Source organism: Dunckerocampus dactyliophorus, chromosome 18, assembly GCF_027744805.1.
Source record: "Dunckerocampus dactyliophorus isolate RoL2022-P2 chromosome 18, RoL_Ddac_1.1, whole genome shotgun sequence".
Taxonomy (NCBI): domain Eukaryota; kingdom Metazoa; phylum Chordata; class Actinopteri; order Syngnathiformes; family Syngnathidae; genus Dunckerocampus; species Dunckerocampus dactyliophorus.
In genome coordinates, this window is record NC_072836.1 from 17,899,843 (window position 1) to 17,917,805 (window position 17,963).

Consider the following 17,963-nt stretch of genomic DNA (forward strand, 5'->3'; position numbering starts at 1 on the left):
AAAGACATCCACATTTTGTCAGAAAATAGGCTCTATGAAAAACCTGTACATACTGTAAATACCGGCTGTAAGACGTATAGCCACTTTGTTTCCATGTGTTATTTAGACATCGCCCCTGGTGGACGGCGCCAGTACTACAACATGCTCCTCCTCCCCTCTGTGATCAACAAGCAGCTGAGTGAAATGTTATGCTGGTTGGCTAAACCTCCACACAGAAGCAAAATGGCCGATAGTAAACTAACAGATCATACAGCGTCTGTCAGTCACCTAGGGGTTGTCTGTGTCTTGTTTACAGCCTGAAAACCGCAGTCGAGTGCAAAAGGATAGCAGACTTTCAGCAATTCTCTTAACATTAACGTTTCAGTGATGTCATTTCTTATCCAACTTAGCCTTGAAAGCCTCGAAGAACAAGCTCGCTAAGCTAGCTACCTTGCTAGCCGAAGGTCTGCGAGCAGTTTTTTTTTTTTTGCACAGACGCACTTTATTTCCGATGTGATTCCCGAGGTAAGTCCATGTTTGTATGAATATAATCGCTAGGTTTCAACGTTTTTGTGCTCGTTGTCGCGGGTACGCCAGTCACAAACAATTTGGCTCTGTCAGAATAGCTGCAAATGCGTTGCAACACTGGGGGACGTCACATTAGTGTATCGTAAATATAGATAAGTTATTGACATATGTGCACATAGGGATGGTTTACATTTTGTTTGTAGTTAGTGTGCATTATGTGTATTTTACGTATAAGCTACGTAAAATGGGTGTACTGTTTGTGAGTAACGGGTTTACGGACTTGACGTGCAGGCTGGATCTGTCGAGTGTTGAGCGGCAGGCACCTTGCTGTCTGACGGTCATGACCCCCTCTCCACCCCCGGTTCTTCCGGTCATTGCATCGGAGCAGCACAAGCTCTTTGGTCGGCTAGCTTCAGCTGTCGGGCTAATGTCCTTAGCTTATTTTGATGTTGGATGCGGGTTGGGTGTTTGTTATATGACTATAATCACGTATGGATTCCCAGAAGGCATGACAGCTGTTTCGTTAACGTTAGGTGAGATACAGGTGTGGAAGTGATAATAGCACATGGCAGGTTATGTTAATGCAGTATTTAAAACGACCCGGTTTTTTGTCTCTTGCATTATAAGCGTGAACATGTACAATTCCTGAATACCTGTCACACATTTGCATCACATGTTTGTTAGGAACAAATATTTTATTTGGTACACATTAGATTCTCACCTCCCCCTCCAAACCTTACTGGTAACCTGACGTGAATGTTGTCCTTCGATTTTTGGATCAACATTTGCAGTAAAAGTGTTATGCATTGATTAGTTAGAGCTCCAATAACACGGTGTCTTTTTAATTGCCATTGCACTGAAGGAAGCCAACTCCATAGAAATATAATCCATTTTTTATATGCCTCACACACTTATTAAAGGCATTTTACATGATAGAACGTACACAGCTGTAGATACTCACCACCAATGAATGATAATGAAAGATGATCAATAGGAGAACAGATGTAAACGGGTCCACGTTGTAGCCTTTAACTGCGCTTCCGTCTGCTGTGCCGCGTTCTCCATCTCCTTCTAAACCAGGGGTGCCCAAACTTTTTCCACCGAGGACTGCACACTGAAAATCAAAGGATGCAGGGGGCCACTTTGTAATTTTTATGTATTTTTTTTATTTTGTAAAAAGGCTAAAAATTATATACGGTATATATTTAAAGCTATAGCTTTGCTTTATTATTCATTATTAATGTCAACATTTCAGCTTCTTCTCTTTACATTTTGCTGTCTTTCCCCATTTTTGCTCGGGTTTTTTGGTTTAATAACCAACTCGCTGCAAGTTTTGACTCTCCACAGCCACACAGGGCGCCGCCGTCTTACACTTTACATCACTTTGTTACGTCGTACATCTATGCTGTGCTCTAAGCTGTATTATTGTCAGCTGGGGGTGAATTAGATGGGTTTTCTGCAAACAAAACAGCCTCTTTTTGGAGAGAAAAAGCAGAAATGGGCAGGTCTTTCCACAAATAAGAAAATCTTTTTTGTTTTTTACCAAACATGCACCAATATTTACTACTACGGTACAATGAGTTATTCAATTTGTATGTCACATGTTTCCTTCACAGACAGGAGAATCAGGAAAGGGAACAGCAGTTAATGGAAGACAAAAAAAAGAAGAAAGACGATAAGAAGAAAAAAGAAACCTCTCAGAAGGTCAGCACAGATGTGATAACGTGAACAGTAACATGTCTAATGCAGAAATCATTTGCAGATGCTCACGAGTGCGATTTTTGAGCCAAAAACGCTCGATCGTTTCGACCTTTGCACCTTCTGCTTTATAGCTGACCCATTTGCTCTCTGTATTTTAGGTGGCAGAGCAGAAAATCAACGGTAAATATAACCTTTTTGGTCATTTGTCATTATTCCATGTCCATAATGGGGCAGATGCAGCAGAGTTAAAATGGGAGTTCCCCTTGAAGAATTCTAATCAGTGTAAATGTAAATGTAAAAAAAAATAATGGACTAATTAAATGAAGAATCTCACTGATATGGGTTATATTTGTTGCTCTTGAATAATTGATGCCCCTTAATTTTCCAGTGCCAGAATCATCCAAGCCCTCTGGTTCACAGCAACTCACCACCCCAGCCTCAGTCTCCCCCAACCCTGGCCCCAGTGCCCCATCATCCCCTAGTCCTGGTGCCACTGGGCTTTCTGCACCTGTTCCTCCTGGTGGCGGGAACAATGCAAAGCAGCGGACTGCTGTGGCCAACGGACAGCCCTCCTCCCCTTCTGGAAACCAAACCGCCCAGCAGCCGCGATACATGTCCAGAGAGGTTCCACCCAGATTTCGCTGCCAGCAGGACCATAAAGTGCTACTGAAGAGGGGGCAGCCACCACTGTCCTCCATGCTGCTTGGAGGAGGTGGGGGAGACGATAGCACTGGTGGGGCCAGGGTCGGGAGTGGCTGGGGAGCCGCTCCGCCTCTTTCCGGCCAAGATGCAGAAAACGCCAATGCAAACGCAGACACGGGTATGTTCAACAGCAAACATTTGCTTTGCTTGTACTACTGATGTCTGCTAATCCATTTCATATTTGTCTTCTTTTCTTTTTTCTAGATTCAAACCTGGGTTCATCCTCTCCTTCACCAACCAACACTTCATCTTCATGTGTGACTGGCCTGTTGTCTTCTTCATCGACTACCACTTCAGCTTATGCAAATTCCACATGGGGGGCAGGATCTGTCAGCCTGCCCTCCTCTCAGGGTTGTGACAAGATCATTGTGGACGAGACTGATCTGGACAACTGGCCTAGCATCCAAGGCTCAGCCAAATTGAGTTCTGATGGATCCGAAGGAGGGACGCAGGAGCAAGACCGCCCTGGTAACAAAAACAGTAGTGCCTCATGTAGTGAAAGAAACATCCAGCAGAGAGGAGGAGCAGGGAAAGTGGACAGTCCCTCCCAACCTTGTTCTTCTCCTCCTTCCTCCTCTTCATCACAAAATGAATGTGTTCCGACAGGAGGTGGTATATGGAGCTCTCCCACCACCTCTCAGGTGGAGGCAGGGTTTGGATCAGCAGCATTTTGTAATTCCAAAGTCTCCAATCTGCTTCCTGGGGCTCAAGAGAGTCCTGTGGATAGCAACAGCAGTCTCCCTGGTGCCATTTTAAACCCTAATGTGAACCCCTCTGCCTGGCCAGCACTGGTACAGAGGGAGGCATCGACTTCGGCAACTTGCAGCCGTCCTCTACACTTGTCCTCATTTCCCATCAGCACCACTTCTCTCGCTCTTGAGCTCACAGAGACAGCAGAAGTAGAGGTGACTCGAGAACTGCAGGAGTCCTTGGAAAACCCAAGCCAAGAGCTAAGTTCAGGTGGAGGATCACAGGAAGCGGGACCGGGACCAAAAAAAGATGTCGACGAGAGGGATGCAGAGTCTGACGTCAAAGGAGAAGGGAATGGGAATAACGCTGGCTCTTTGTCTTCCTCCGGTGCCTCTTCCTCATGGAGATCTTTACCTGCGGCGCCCTCTACCCACAGAACAGGTGCTTCACAGGAAGATCAGTGGGGTGGAGGAGAGACTCAAGCCCACGGGCAGGAAGGGAATCTGTGGGGCTTTGGTAACCAGGGTGACAATACAGGGTGTGGAAGAGGAAGGGGTGATATTGGCTCAAATACCCAAACGGTATCTCAGGGAGGTTGGGAAGACAGGAGTTCAGAAACAGAGTGTGGTGACATAGCCGAATGTGTAAGTTCAAGTAACTTAGCAATAGCAAGTGGAAAAGGAGGAGGTGACAGCAGTAGTAGTGGAGCCAGTGAAGGTGGCAGAGGCAGTGCTTTGTCAGACTCTGCTTCACCAAAGTTTGCAACTATGGAAAATGCTTGGGACAATCAGAAAGCGATAGAAAGTGGTGATGGAGTAGAACAACAAGAAAAAGGCCCTGACGGACCAGCCTCCTCGAATGGCGATGGAGCTGAAAGTGGTGGAGAAGGGAGTGGTAGTGCGCAGGGCAAAAAGGATGGGGCCCAGTCTGTGCTCCACCACTCCCAACAGACCTCCAATGCTGAAGTGGCCTTACTTGGCATGCTCAATCGATCTGACCTGGATCCCAGGGTTCTGTCTAACACGGGATGGGGACAGACACAGATTCGTCAGAATGTGGCCTGGGATCTGGATAAGACCCCAGGAGTAGGAAGCAGAAATGACAAAACTTCATCTTCCACATTCTCATCAGGAACAATGAACACCAATAGTCGCAGTTCTGGGTACATGTCTAATTCCAGGGTAATTACTAATGATCAGTCTGCCAGCAGCCACACTGACAGCATGAACTCTGTCTCTGCTTCAGCGAGGGAGTCATGGGATGGTGGTTCTACGCACGTCACTTGTACTTCTCCCATGTCTGATGGCATTATACAGAAGCCAGGATTGCCTGCTATGGAGGGCACTAAAGGAAAGGCAGCTCGTGGCTGGGGTGATGTTCCACCTGAGAATCAGGGCAAAGGATGGACTGAAGAACGATGCTGGGGGGACCATAGAGGAGGGAACTGGAGGGATAATGCGGAGCATAGCAGTGGGTGGACAGTCGGTCCAGAAGATAAAGGGACGGGTGGCTGGAAGGGAGCCGAAAGAGGAACGGTTGGTGGTTGGGAAGGAGACTGGGTCCAGAACGATTGCAAACCAGGCGGTGGGTGGGGAGATGGGCGAAACAGATCTGATAACAGATCTTCTTGGAGTAACCTGGATGAAGGCGGATCTCAACGGGGAGGTTGGGGAGGGGGAGACTCATCTAAGTCCCACCAGGACTGGGGGAGTTCCAAGCACACAGCAGCACAGACACCAAACAGCCAAGTGGCCACAATGAAAACCCCAAATCAGCAGCACCAATCACAGGGCCATCACCCACCCGGGGGAAATGCCCAAGGAGGCTGGGAAAGCCGGACTAATGTTGTAGGAGGTGGTCCACCATCCAAGAATCAAAACCAAAGTCCAGGCTGGATCTCTGGCCCGATACCACAGATTTCTGGGGATGACTCTGTAGAACCCAGTGGCTGGGATGAGCCCACTCCTCAGCCAGTCAGTCGCAAAATGGAAATTGACGATGGAACTTCAGCCTGGGGAGATCCTACCCACTATAGTGGCAAAAATGTGAACTTGTGGGACAAAAATAGTGCTTCACCTAGTGAAAGCCACAGTCAGCAGGCCCCAACACTGCAGCAGGCACCTCGACGACAGCAGGGTTTTCAACACAGGGACGTTAACTCTGGAAATGCAGCAGTTGGTAAGCATTAGTTGTACCATTAAATACTTTTATTTTACTCTGAATGGCATCCCTCTCTCTATGCTTTTGTATTAAACTTGTTAATTGTGAACTTGGAATGTTCATTTCCATAAATCCACAGGTCCAGGCATGTGGGGAGGGGGCACCCCATCTGTTGATAATGGCACAGCTGCTTGGAACCAAGCATCAGATACAGCTGCAGGATGGGGAGACGCAGAGGATCCTGGCAAAAGGTCTGGCTGGGGGAACCTGTCCCCCAACCCTGGTAATTCAGGTAAATGTTGTGGCTTCTGATTATCATTGCTAGAGTTTTTTTATCTTCATCGTTACAAAAAGCGTTTTATAGATGTTGGAAGAACAGTCATTTTGTAAAATATGCTTTTACCCAATTCGATAAGCAGTGTAACGTTCCCAAAATGTATTCATGGTCATCAGCTGCTGTTTTTTACACCACCACATTTTTTTGTGTAAAAATTGTATAATGGAGGATTTCTTTAGAAAAATATTCAATAACATTCCATCGTGAACATTTGGAAATATTTATTTAGATGTCAGTTGTGTCTGCAATGTTTCATTGATGACAACTTTCAACCTTACACACCTACATTGGTGAGCCATGGCACTCAGTCTGCTAATATTAGGCATGGTAGTATTGTCCTCAGTCCTTTTAATTATGTTAGTATGCTGCTATGCAATAGGCACATGATTTATTACACACAGTAACATGTTTAACATTGTACATTACTTGTATTGAAGGCACCAAGTCAATGGAAACCTGGGGTGGAAAGGGAGAGGGCTCAATGGCAGCCTCCCGCCATCCCAGCTGGGAAGAGGAGGATGATAGCGGGCCTGGGGTCTGGAATAGCACTGGCTCCCAAGGAAGTAGTTCCTCCTTCAACTCTGGAGGCTGGAGTCATGGAGGAAGGAGAGGCAACATAAAGGTTAGTAAAATAAAATAATAAAACGGCCCGATAATTTGACCATTAGTAGTTTATGGCACACCACCTATTTTGTTTAGCAGGCATTGAAATATTAATGACTATCATTCTGAAAGTAATGTTTACATTTCTTCCCAAAGGGGGGAACTGGAGACAGCTGGATGAACCCAATGTCACGGCAGTTTTCAAACATTGGTCTTCTGGTAATGTTTTTATTGTTAAAAATCAGCAATCAATATATTTGAAGTATATTTTATTCATTCTTCACTGATGAGTGATGTCATTTATGCTTATGGCAAAGCATATTTAATGTTTATTTCATCTCATTTCACTGACAGTCACTATAAGTGATGCATAAACTACTATAGTAGGTTTATACGGTGTACTGGAGTTACAAATGTGACCCAATCTCAAGTAGATTTCTCCTCATTCTTGCTTTGCTCATCGTTAGGGTGATGACCCGAGCTTGGATAAGAAGATGGAAGGCGACAAGAGAGGCATGGCTGACTATAATGGGGAGATGAGGAGAGGAGGAAGAGGCGGAGGAGGTTACCGTATGCCGAATTCCAAAGACTTGAGTCCTGTTGACATGAGCGCCTATGGTGAAAAGGTGTGTTTCCTATCCTGTACTTCTTTCCTACTACTAAATGTTGTTAAAAGTGATGGTTGGGTCATTCAGTGAAGATTTTACAATAATGACATGCAAATTGGACCATAAAACCATGACTATTAATACACGGTTTCCATTCTACCTTGCCCTCAGATGGGTAGCCATGGAATGTATGTTAGCAGTGGTGGAGGGATGCCTCAGCCTCGAGGGATACACCAGCCTAGCGTGCATCCTCTGAACCCCTCTCAGGGGCTACGTGCTCAAGTGCCTCATCCATTCCTGTCTGCTCAGGTTCTACATGTCTAATAATATATGTATAGTATACTGTGCGTGTATATGTACTGTATGTATGAATGAATGATTGAATGAGGAAAACGGTGCCTGACCATCTTACGGCCCTAGCAGTTGACACAGGGTTTTTTTTAAATTAATTTTTCTTGTCTTTTTTCTTCATGGCTTTTAAAGTTGAAAGAGTACACAACAAACATTTTCTCCCACATTTAAAAGAAGCCATGTGATTTCTCAAACTCTCTTGTGTCTTTTGTTGTCACATTCAGGTGCCGGGTCCAATGCTGAAGCAGATGCCGTCTCCTGGTGGCAGCATGGTTGGAGGAGTAGGAGGTCTTGCTTCCGTCGGAGGGGCCGGGGGTGTTGGTGGAGGAGTGTTCTCTCAGATTTCCCCGCAACAATTAGCAGTGCTCAGTAACCTCTATCCCCACGTGCAGCAGTTCCATCTGGTACGTGCCTAAATATCAGATTTGGAAGTGTTGTGACTCATTTGTAAATCTAAATTTAGAAAAAGGACCCCTCGTATGAGACTGTCAATTCACAGACTGGATGCATGGACTGTCTTGGATGGACTTATACATGCTGTATACTCTTTGATTGCATTGATTGTAGAAGATGTCATGCAAACTTCTTACCAGCTAATTAGGAAATTGGGGCAAAGAAATCTTTCAATTACTTGACAGCCATCCTCCTGTTAAGCCATCTTGAAATTCATGGCAGCAAAGTTTCCGTAGATCACCACATTAATATTGTTATTGTTTAGGTGTGTAACATTGTGGAAACAGTATTCCCTAACTTTAATATTGGAGATGAGCGCCATATGAAGGTTGTCAATAAAAGCTGTAAGAAAATTAGGTTCTATTTCACAGTCACGTGACATATTCCTACCTACCTAACGACAAGTGAGCATCAGCAAAGATATTGTTCTTTTTTCCTGTTTGTAAATGCACAGGCTTGTCAGCTCTTGCTACAACAACAGCAGCAGCAGCAACAGCAACAGCATCTCCTGCAAAACCAGCGGAAGTTCCCCCAGCCACAGCCACTAAGACAACAGCCAGACCCACAGCAGGTAATCATTAGAGCATAACTCACTGTTATGTTATATAATCATTGACCTGCAGCAACACTGTCTCAATCACAACACAGACAATTATCATTGGCGATGTCTACACACAATACTGTATTTTGAAATCGGTTGTAATTATTAAGATCTTTTTAATTTAATTACATACGAATGAGTTCCATTCCTGCAACTGTGATGTAACTTGGGTTTTAGTGTAAGTTGGAACTGATACCTAAATTAACACCTAAGTCACTCACACTGTACACAGAACACACGAAGGACATAAAACACACAGTAATAGAAACATTAAATCCAAGAGTTAAATGAAACTGTAATAAAAAAAAAAGGCAGAACAACTCCGGAAAGGGCGTTGCAAGGGAAGAAGTGACAGGCTTACTGGGTGGAGGAAGTCTCAGTAACGAGACCAATACACGCTTAATTATCAGTGTCCGTTTTATAGTAGGACACCCTTTTTATCCTTGATGATGGTTGCAGCGTTTGAGCAACTTGGACCAAGCATGCAGCCCATTTTGATTTCTCCACTGAGCCTTTGTATGAAGTCTAATTTCGCTTTTGACAGGAAGTGGCGTCAGGGATTCAGCTGGAGTACGGCCACAACAGTAGTTAATTTTATTATTCTGATGATGACTATTCTTATGATGTTATTATGCTGCCTGTTGTGGGATAAATAAGTATACAATAATAAAAGCCTGTCGTTGCCGATCAAGTCTGGTGTGTGTTACTAGTGGCACCTAGTGGCCAGTGTAAACTACAGTTCATCAACGTCTTATATTGCCAGAGACCCTAGGTTCCCAAAGTGGGGTACGTGAATAAAAATTAAAAACAACTAGCGCCTAACACTCTCAAATACGAGTGCACCTGAACGCCTCATGGCGCGACAGTGAATGGAGCAGGAAGGAGACAGCACACGATGTTGTTCATTGCACTTTGTGCATCGTATGAACAAATGAGTAAGTTTGATGATTATTTTGTGCATTAATAGTGTTTAATCTCAAATATTTTATTTGTATTGGCGTTCCAATCCCCGCACGGTGAAAACCTGGCACTGCAAGTGAGGCTTTATCGTTGGTTGTATTTTTGTACTTCAGATACTGCTTTATCGTGATTGTTAAACTTTGCCCTTCAATTTGGTAATAAATTATTATTATGCAGATTTAAACCGTAGCCATCGTCAGCGGACAAAAGAAATGATGCTCAAATTCAAGCCTTTCAAACAGATGAATGCCAACATCAAACTGGAATAAAGGATATGTAGGATGATTATCAGTGCTCATGTGAAACGTTATCAAAATGTAACCATGCAAAATACGCATTTTGACCCAGAATTACTTTAAAATTAACTGTGTTCAATATCTATAAAAGATGTGTTGAATGATTAGAAATTCTATAATTAATACCAATTAATTGTGTTCAATATTTCAAGTTAATATCAAAAGATGTGTTTTTTTTAAGTGTTCAGGAGTAGGGGGTACATGGCTTCAGGTCAAATGTCTGAAGGGGTACACCACTGTAAAAAGTTTGGGAACCACTGCCTCAGACTGTATTTGCATTTGAGTTCATTTAGAACATTTCTATACTAGAAAGTGTGTAATTTAGGTCAGGAATAAGTAACATTTGCTTAAATATGTTTTTTTTTTAATTATTATTTTTTTTTTTACTAACAATAAGCCATACTCAACCATGAAACAGCAACCATTTATTCATTAATTTATTTTTGAAACGCCGCCATAGAGTAAGGAAGTGATGTTCGAACCACAAATTTTTGTAAAGTATTAATAATTTATGGGAATGCATTCGTAATGAGGGAACATCAAAGAGACGCCCATGTATGCAGCTTTTCTAATCAAGACTATGATTACTAAACATCCAATTCATTCTGACTCTGATTTCTTTGTTTGTTAGCTGGCAAGGATTGTGGCTATTCTGCAGCAGCAAAGACATCAACATGGTGGAGCAGCAGGAGGGAGCTCAAAATTGTCTCCCTCTCACCGTGGCGGAAGTCTAGCTAACCAACCAATGGTTGACTCCTTTCCACTTCCTGGAGTGGGTGGCCCCGTATCAGACCTTCATTCTAAAATGCAAGGGATGTACTCTGGTGAGTACAGAAGGCAAACATATTAAAATAAAATATTAGCTGTGGTTACATGTTGTAATTATTAAATGTATAATCTGCTGATGTCTATTTATTAGGGCTGTCAAATTTGATCAAATTAATCAGTTTTCTAATTAATCATGATTAATCATTTGCCACTATGTCTGAAATTTGCCCATTTTTGCTGATTTGATGGAGAGAAAGATTAAATGACAGGACGCCATTATATGTATTTGTATTTATTAAGCGTTCCAAATGAACCGAAAGTTTAAATCAAGCTAAACTATACCACACATGTCTGAAAATGTATTTGCCTCACGCTAGTCTCTTTTAACAGTAGCAGAGTCACACTTAATCACGTGATTGTGAGCCAGGAAGGGTTGCGTTCAAAGACACCACGTAACTTAAGTTGAATTCACACATTTTGAGTGTATTTTCTGGGATTTTCCAGCACACTTAAATGCAGCAAATTGTACTTCCGCAGTAAGAGTTACGTTGGCGAGCGATAAGAATATCCACTTACTGTTTTTCTTTGTTTATTTAGACCACACATACATGCATAATAAAGAGGTTGTTGTGATTTTCGGAGTGTCATGAATGCATCTCATGGTCGTCTAGTGGCAATGAGGAAGTACCTTTCCCAGGACAAGCGGACTAGAAACGTGTTTGTCAGTTGGCGATACATATATCATGTTGGAATTGCACTGCTGTTGATGTGTTCAGGTCAGAACAAAGGTATTAAAGAGCGGCAGACTCTGTGTGACTCTGTGGGGACGCTATTGTGGCTCCATCTGCCGTAATAGCAGATGTGGCTTGACATGATCTTGACAGTCTTTATTGACCTGAACACTGTTGTCTGAATGATCCATCTTGTCAGGGTTAACCCCTGGCGGTAACTTGTCAGGATTGGAACTTGGAAATCCCATGATGGGGGGCATGAAGGACATCGGAGGACAGCAGTCCCGCTTCAAATGGATGATGGAGGGACATTCCCCAGCTCCATCTCCCCCCGACTCGAGCCTTCTTAAGAATGGTAGGTCACCAGATGGTTTGCCACCGAATTTCTGCCACCTCCCAATGCTCAATCTGGTCTTTAACTCACCCTCATTGACAATGCATCATAATGAACCGTGTTTTGAATCACAATTATGTGAATCCACAGTATTTGCACATGTTTATCTTTTGGCTTACTATTTCCAAGGCCCTTTAGTGCTGTAAAGGTGAGTGGAGGGTCACTTTATTTCCAGTATGAGGTTCTGGGTTGTGATGTTTCAGTTTTTCCCTTAAGGCTCCACAGAAAACTGGCAGCGCACCCCTGGGAGTAAATTGGGGAGCAAACCCGCCACATCCAGCTGGCCACCAGGTGATTGTTTCGCAACTTCTTATCTCCCTACAATAGATTAGGAATTTATTTCAGTTCAGTGTAATACAATCAATCCTTCTCGCCACTACGTTTGCACGCATAGTAAAAACATGTCATTTCATTAATGTGATCTTTCCTCTTACAAGTAATTGCTGCCAGCTGCCACCTTGCCTGATACTCAAAATAAGAGTGGAAATAATCCACAAAGTCAGAGAAATTGCCGTAACATTGCAGTATACAAGTGATGGCACAATCATCCCAGAAGAATCACACTTAAAAGTCCAGCGTAAAAATTTGCTGATTCGAGTGCAACACCAGTAGTTTACAATATTGAACTTTTTCACAGTTATTTACATTTTCGGAGATACCGTAAAACACCGTGTATAAACCGCACTTTTTTTCCACTGGTAAGAAGCAAAAAATCGGGGTGCGGTTTATACACGATGACAGGTCTGTGACCAGACGCAGAAATTGACAAGAAGTCCATTTTAGAATAGCCGTCTGTGGGTCAGACAGTTGCTTTGACTTTAGCGCCCTCTGCTGTACAGTTGCTGAAAATGCTTGCGTATGCAACTAACTTATCTGACGGCTGTCTGTATTTTCACACAGTGAAACAATCTCTATATACACTGAAGCTAACCTAAGCTTCCATTAAAACATTGCAAATGAAAAATACAATACAACGTTGGAGTTTATTCAAATTCACACTGAAGCAATGCAATAAAATAATAGAGAAAAAGAGAAGCAGTGAAAGATAAGATATCAAAACATCTCTGAAAATTTCTTTATTTTGATTTTTTATTATTATTATTATTATTATTAATCTGTGCTTAGCCATAATATTAAAGATCTAGATGCCGAAGTTCAGATTTCTCCTTTATTCTTCTTTTTGAAATTGCTTAGTACCTTTACGCATGTTGATTTGAGATGAAAGAGTTGGCAAGCATTTTAAATTAACTACTGCAATAAATGATTAGTATGCCAATTTTTTTTTCTACTTTTTTGCAAAATATTCCAATTTATTGAGCGACACAATGCACACTAATATACCTCTTCACCACTGTAGAAACCAGTAGTTATGCCTATATAACGTGATGTTTCTATTCATTTGTAAATTATAGTCTAACGTTTTTGTTCTTTGATGACAGAGTTCCAGCCTGGTGTGCCCTGGAACGGAATCCAGAATAGCGGAGATCCAGAATCTGACCCTTACATGACCCCCAGTAGTGTTCTTGGCTCCCCAGGACCTCCGACACTTACTGATTCTGATCATCAGTTATTACGAGACAACATAGGTATTTGACTAAGTACCTAGTAATTATAAGAGCTCAGTGGACTTATTTCCAAGCATGCCACATATCTTCATTTTTTAATTATATGAAGAAAAAGGGTAGATTAGAATGTCTTACATTTTCAATGCCATTAGTCACTAAAGCGTGGATGAAAGTCTTCACCTTTAACTGCTTAATAAGATGGATGCTTTACACTAGAATCTAGAGTGTTAGCGTTGTGTAAGAACTATATTTTCATCTTTCCCCAGCACAAAATGGTGCAATTTGTATGTACAGTATACGGAGCGAATATGTGTTTGTCATGATGATGCATTCACTTTGATTTCAGTCACAGTTGTTATACGTGACTCAATTATAGTATTACCTTTAGTTGATCTTAATGTTATTGTATTTTTAACTTTCATTTTGGAAAGGCCCATATAATCTGCATACAGTAGAGTCAATATAGAGTTAGACTGTACCTCAAATAATCCTGCAATTTTTTTGTTTTTTCCACCAGGGCCAAATCCTGCCCTCAACACCTCGCTGCCTTCACCTGGTGCCTGGCCCTACAGTGCCTCAGACAGCCCACTCAGCAAAGCACACAGTACAGGTATAGCAGTGTGCTCTTCATAATATTGGTTCAGGGACTTAATATGTTTTTTGTCTGTGAAATTGTTTCCACAGTACTATATTGTTGCACAAGTTATGCACTAAAAAGATGCCAAAGAATTTAGATGTACTTTGGCTTTCTTTGCTCGCACTTCTGTGGTTTGTTTATCAAAGCTTAATTTCCCCCTCTTTTCCCCACCAACCCATTTCCTCTCCAGGAAAGTACTCCGAATACAAGCCCAGTTGGCCCCCAGAGCCCATCGGACAAAACAAGTCGTGGAAGGCCAATCGCAACAGTTCACAGCTGCCACGCCCCCCTCCTGGCTTAACCAATCAGAAACAGGGCACACCTTCTCCTTGGGGAAGTGTAGGCCCACGGATAGCCCGGGGATGGGGAGGGGGTGGTATGAATCAAGACTCAAGATTTGGGCCAGGTACTGCAATTTGACTCCGGCCTGTGTGCAGTATCATGGAAGCCACTTCAACTATGTCATTCCCTCTATGCCCTCCCTTTTGTAGGCACAGCTTGGAGCGATGGTATGGCATCAAGAGCCAGTTCCTGGTTGCTGCTAAGCAACCTGACACCTCAGGTAAGGAGAGAGCACACATAAGGGATGGACTGAATGATGAGGAGCGATACATAAGAGTATTCTGTGTACACATAGTATTTGGCTTTTTTCAGCCTCATGAGAGAATTGGTAGAAGGCATAAAACCAAACTGCTGCCCAGACATATTTATCAGTAGCAAGCTTTACACTTCATCTCCATTCTCCTTCTGTCTATCACACCAGGCGCAATGATTGCTGACCTAGTTTGAATTGGATTGTGCAGTTGATTAAGCCATTAATAAATATGGATTTTTCACAGATGGTAATAATGTCACTATCCCCCAAAAAGCTTAAATTGTATATCTTTATGAAGAATGGTCATGTTTTTAAGTTCTAAATCACATTTGGTCTTACTGTGTGCTCATGTTCCAGTTTACAGTTGACATTACCTTAACCTATATCTATATTCTTCTTTCCCTGTAGATTGATGGCTCTACACTTAAGACTATCTGCATGCAGCATGGTCCCCTGTTAACCTTCCACCTTGGCCTTACCCAGGGCAGAGCTCTGATTCGCTACAGTAGTCGTCACGAGGCAGCCAAGGCCCAGAGTGCACTGCACATGTATGTTCATCTACAACACTGACACGATCCCTGATTCCAAAAAGATATACAGTAATCCCTTGTCACTTTGCACATCGAATTTCATGGCTTTGCGGTTTTTCAAAAATATATTTTAAAAAATCATGCTGTTTTGTGGTTGAATATGGCTATTATTAAAAAAAAAAAAAAAAAACATATTTAAGCAAATGTTACATATTTTTTGCCTAAATTAAGCATTTTCAAGCCTAATGTCTAAATGAACATAAAATACAAATACTGTATAAGGCATTCAGAAGACTCATTTCAAAAACGCTGTGAAGATATGTAGTATTCTACACTGGTCACTGGGTGTCAATAATGTTACTGTAATGCTTGGTGAGACACACAAGCACCAGACTTGATCGCCGCAACAACAGGCTTTTATTACAGGTTTGAATTATCTCACAACAGGCACAATAATCCCTAACATGGGTTACTGTTGCGGCCATAACCCACGCCAAGCTAAAATTGAACTCTGAACCCCCGAAGTCACTTCCTGTCAGCACAAGTCTTATTTATGTCTTAAATGGCTTATTTTCTTTTTTTATGTCTACTGTATTGGGTACTACAGGTGTAATAGGGCTGGTATTTCATGTCTAGAGGGCTTTAGTAATGTTAAAAACTATATTTAGAAGATATGCTCTCAACTTCAAAAATATTCCATTTATAAATAAGGAATCCAACGTTGGAAATTCACTTATCACGCTTGGGTCTGGAACCAGTTAACTTTGATAAAGGTAAGGGATCACTGTATCACAAATTTGATGGTTGCTATAAGATTAGGCGTAGTAAAAGGCCTTGTCATTCATGATGAATCATCGTCATGAATTGTGTAGCAACTTTATTTTGCTTTGTACCAAGCATTAAACATGCTTCTTGTGGCTTTCTTCTTTCTTTGAAGGTGTGTACTGGGCAACACCACTATCTTGGCAGAGTTCCTGAGTGAGGAAGAAGTTGCTCACTATTTTGCACATTGCCAGGCCGCGGGTGCCGATGGGACAGGTACAGGAAAGGCAGCAGCTGCTGGCTCATCTGGAACAGGCACCGTTATGACCCAAAGTGGGGCTAGCTCTCCAAGAAGTGAGGGGGCAGTAGTGAGCACAACTTCCGGTGGAGATAGTGGTGTAGGAGGGGAAAGTGGGACTGGGGGTCAGAGTGGTGTAATGCCCCCAGGCTCTGGCTGGCAGAGTCTAGATGGTACAGGTAGCTGTTCAGAAGCCTCCTCAGCCCAAGGACCCGGGCTGGGGATTTTTTCCCAGTGGAGCACTAATGGAGCAGGAGGAGTAGGGAGTGTTGGGGGAGCAGAATCTGGGAGGTCTGGACTTTGGGGGGGCATGACTGCAGGATACCATGGCAGCAGCCTGTGGGGGGCACCACAAATGGAGGAAAGGCAACAAATGGACAGTCCTGCTGCTTTGTTGCCAGGTGATTTGCTGGGCGGTGGCGCTGATTCCATCTAAAGAGCCTTCTCCTTTTGTAGGTGTGGACACACTGATACTGCATACACTGGGATACATGATGTACTCACTATAGCACACCAACACATTTACATGATATGCATATATTAATGTTCCACACATGTGCATACACATAAACATTGTTTGCATATCATTGTGCTCACGCGTAAAGAAGAAATGTGAGACGTGCTTACACACATTCTTGTGGCCAGACTTAAGCTATTATATAACTAAACGCAGGGACTGTTAGATGTATACAGCCTTTTTTTTCCACAGATGAAGATTTCAACTGCTTAGACTTGAAACCTGAATGAGAATGAAAAGTCAGTGGGTCTGAAAGACTTGACTAGACTGCAATGTGCTTAGTAAATAGACTTTTGCACAGATTTACATTCATACACCAAAAGCAGACAAGCCTTTTGACAGATGGGCACTGTACACAGCATTACTTTCATTGTATAAGAAAACCTAAAACTACTACATGTGAGAAGTGCAGTTTGTATTCACGCACCTGGGTGGGATGGGGGTGGGGTGGGGGGGGGGGGGGGGGACGTTAATCCAAACACATGCAATCAGCTCTGATTAACAGAACTACATCTTACTGTGTATGTCAAATTTGTTTATTTTTTTCCGGTTTCTATGTAAGGCTTTAATTTTTGAACAGTGAAAATAATGAAAATGTAATTTTGTTTTCAAAATGCTGACCTCCTACTGTTTTATCTCGCGCACTCTTTGTTATTATCTCTTAAATATGTTTGTTACTGTTGCAGTGCTAAATGTTCAAGTGAGGCTTTGTTGCATTTCTCCATGTGTGGATACTGTGGCCAGTATCATTCACACTATACGGACATGTGTATGAGTGGGACTGAGACCAAGTAAGTGGATTGAACCACCACTGTTGATTTGTGCGTGTGTCAGTGTGTGTGCATGTTACTACCTGTCAGAAATGCAGGCGAGGCTGCTTACTATACAGAAGGTCTATACAAATTGTTTTGTGTGTTCATTATACCTGCTGAATATGTTAAGAATATGGCACTAATGCTTTTTTCTCTTACTAGAAGTTGTTTGTTTTTGTAGTGGAGTTATCTTTTTATTGTCCAACTTGCAATAATTAAAAAGAAAAAACATTTTAATGACACAAGCGGATAAAGGCATAAGCGTTGGAAAACCTGGAAATGCCAAATCTTATCAAACTGTGTTGGAGCGGGTGGGAGGGGTGGGTCGGGTTGTTTACAAATGCAGAAAAAGAGTTACCATATGTTTTTAATGTTCTGGTGTTGT

General features: G+C 42.6%; 1 protein-coding gene across 1 annotated transcript; it reads left to right on the plus strand.

The window, feature by feature from the left end:
- The first annotated feature begins 188 nt into the window (after positions 1 to 188).
- LOC129171323 (trinucleotide repeat-containing gene 6B protein-like) lies at positions 189 to 17,197 on the plus strand. Its single transcript, XM_054759863.1, has 21 exons — positions 189 to 504; positions 2,124 to 2,211; positions 2,367 to 2,388; positions 2,597 to 3,028; positions 3,115 to 5,778; positions 5,900 to 6,052; positions 6,535 to 6,719; positions 6,857 to 6,919; positions 7,168 to 7,326; positions 7,480 to 7,617; positions 7,884 to 8,063; positions 8,567 to 8,683; positions 10,601 to 10,793; positions 11,668 to 11,823; positions 12,079 to 12,153; positions 13,302 to 13,448; positions 13,945 to 14,037; positions 14,255 to 14,470; positions 14,556 to 14,626; positions 15,068 to 15,207; positions 16,127 to 17,197. The coding sequence occupies exons 2-21, from the start codon at positions 2,155 to 2,157 to the stop codon at positions 16,683 to 16,685; spliced, it is 5,820 nt and encodes a 1,939-aa protein (XP_054615838.1). The 5' UTR covers positions 189 to 504; positions 2,124 to 2,154; the 3' UTR covers positions 16,686 to 17,197.
- The last annotated feature ends 766 nt before the right edge of the window (positions 17,198 to 17,963 follow it).

Bases quoted from the DNA above. Each gene is read 5' to 3' on its own strand.
- LOC129171323 (XM_054759863.1), top strand. From the start codon at position 2,155: ATGGAAGACAAAAAAAAGAAGAAAGACGATAAGAAGAAAAAAGAAACC. The intron at 3,029-3,114 runs GTATGTTCAACA...TCTTTTTTCTAG, and splicing joins CAATGCAAACGCAGACACGG to ATTCAAACCTGGGTTCATCC. The intron at 6,053-6,534 runs GTAAATGTTGTG...CTTGTATTGAAG, and splicing joins CCCCAACCCTGGTAATTCAG to GCACCAAGTCAATGGAAACC.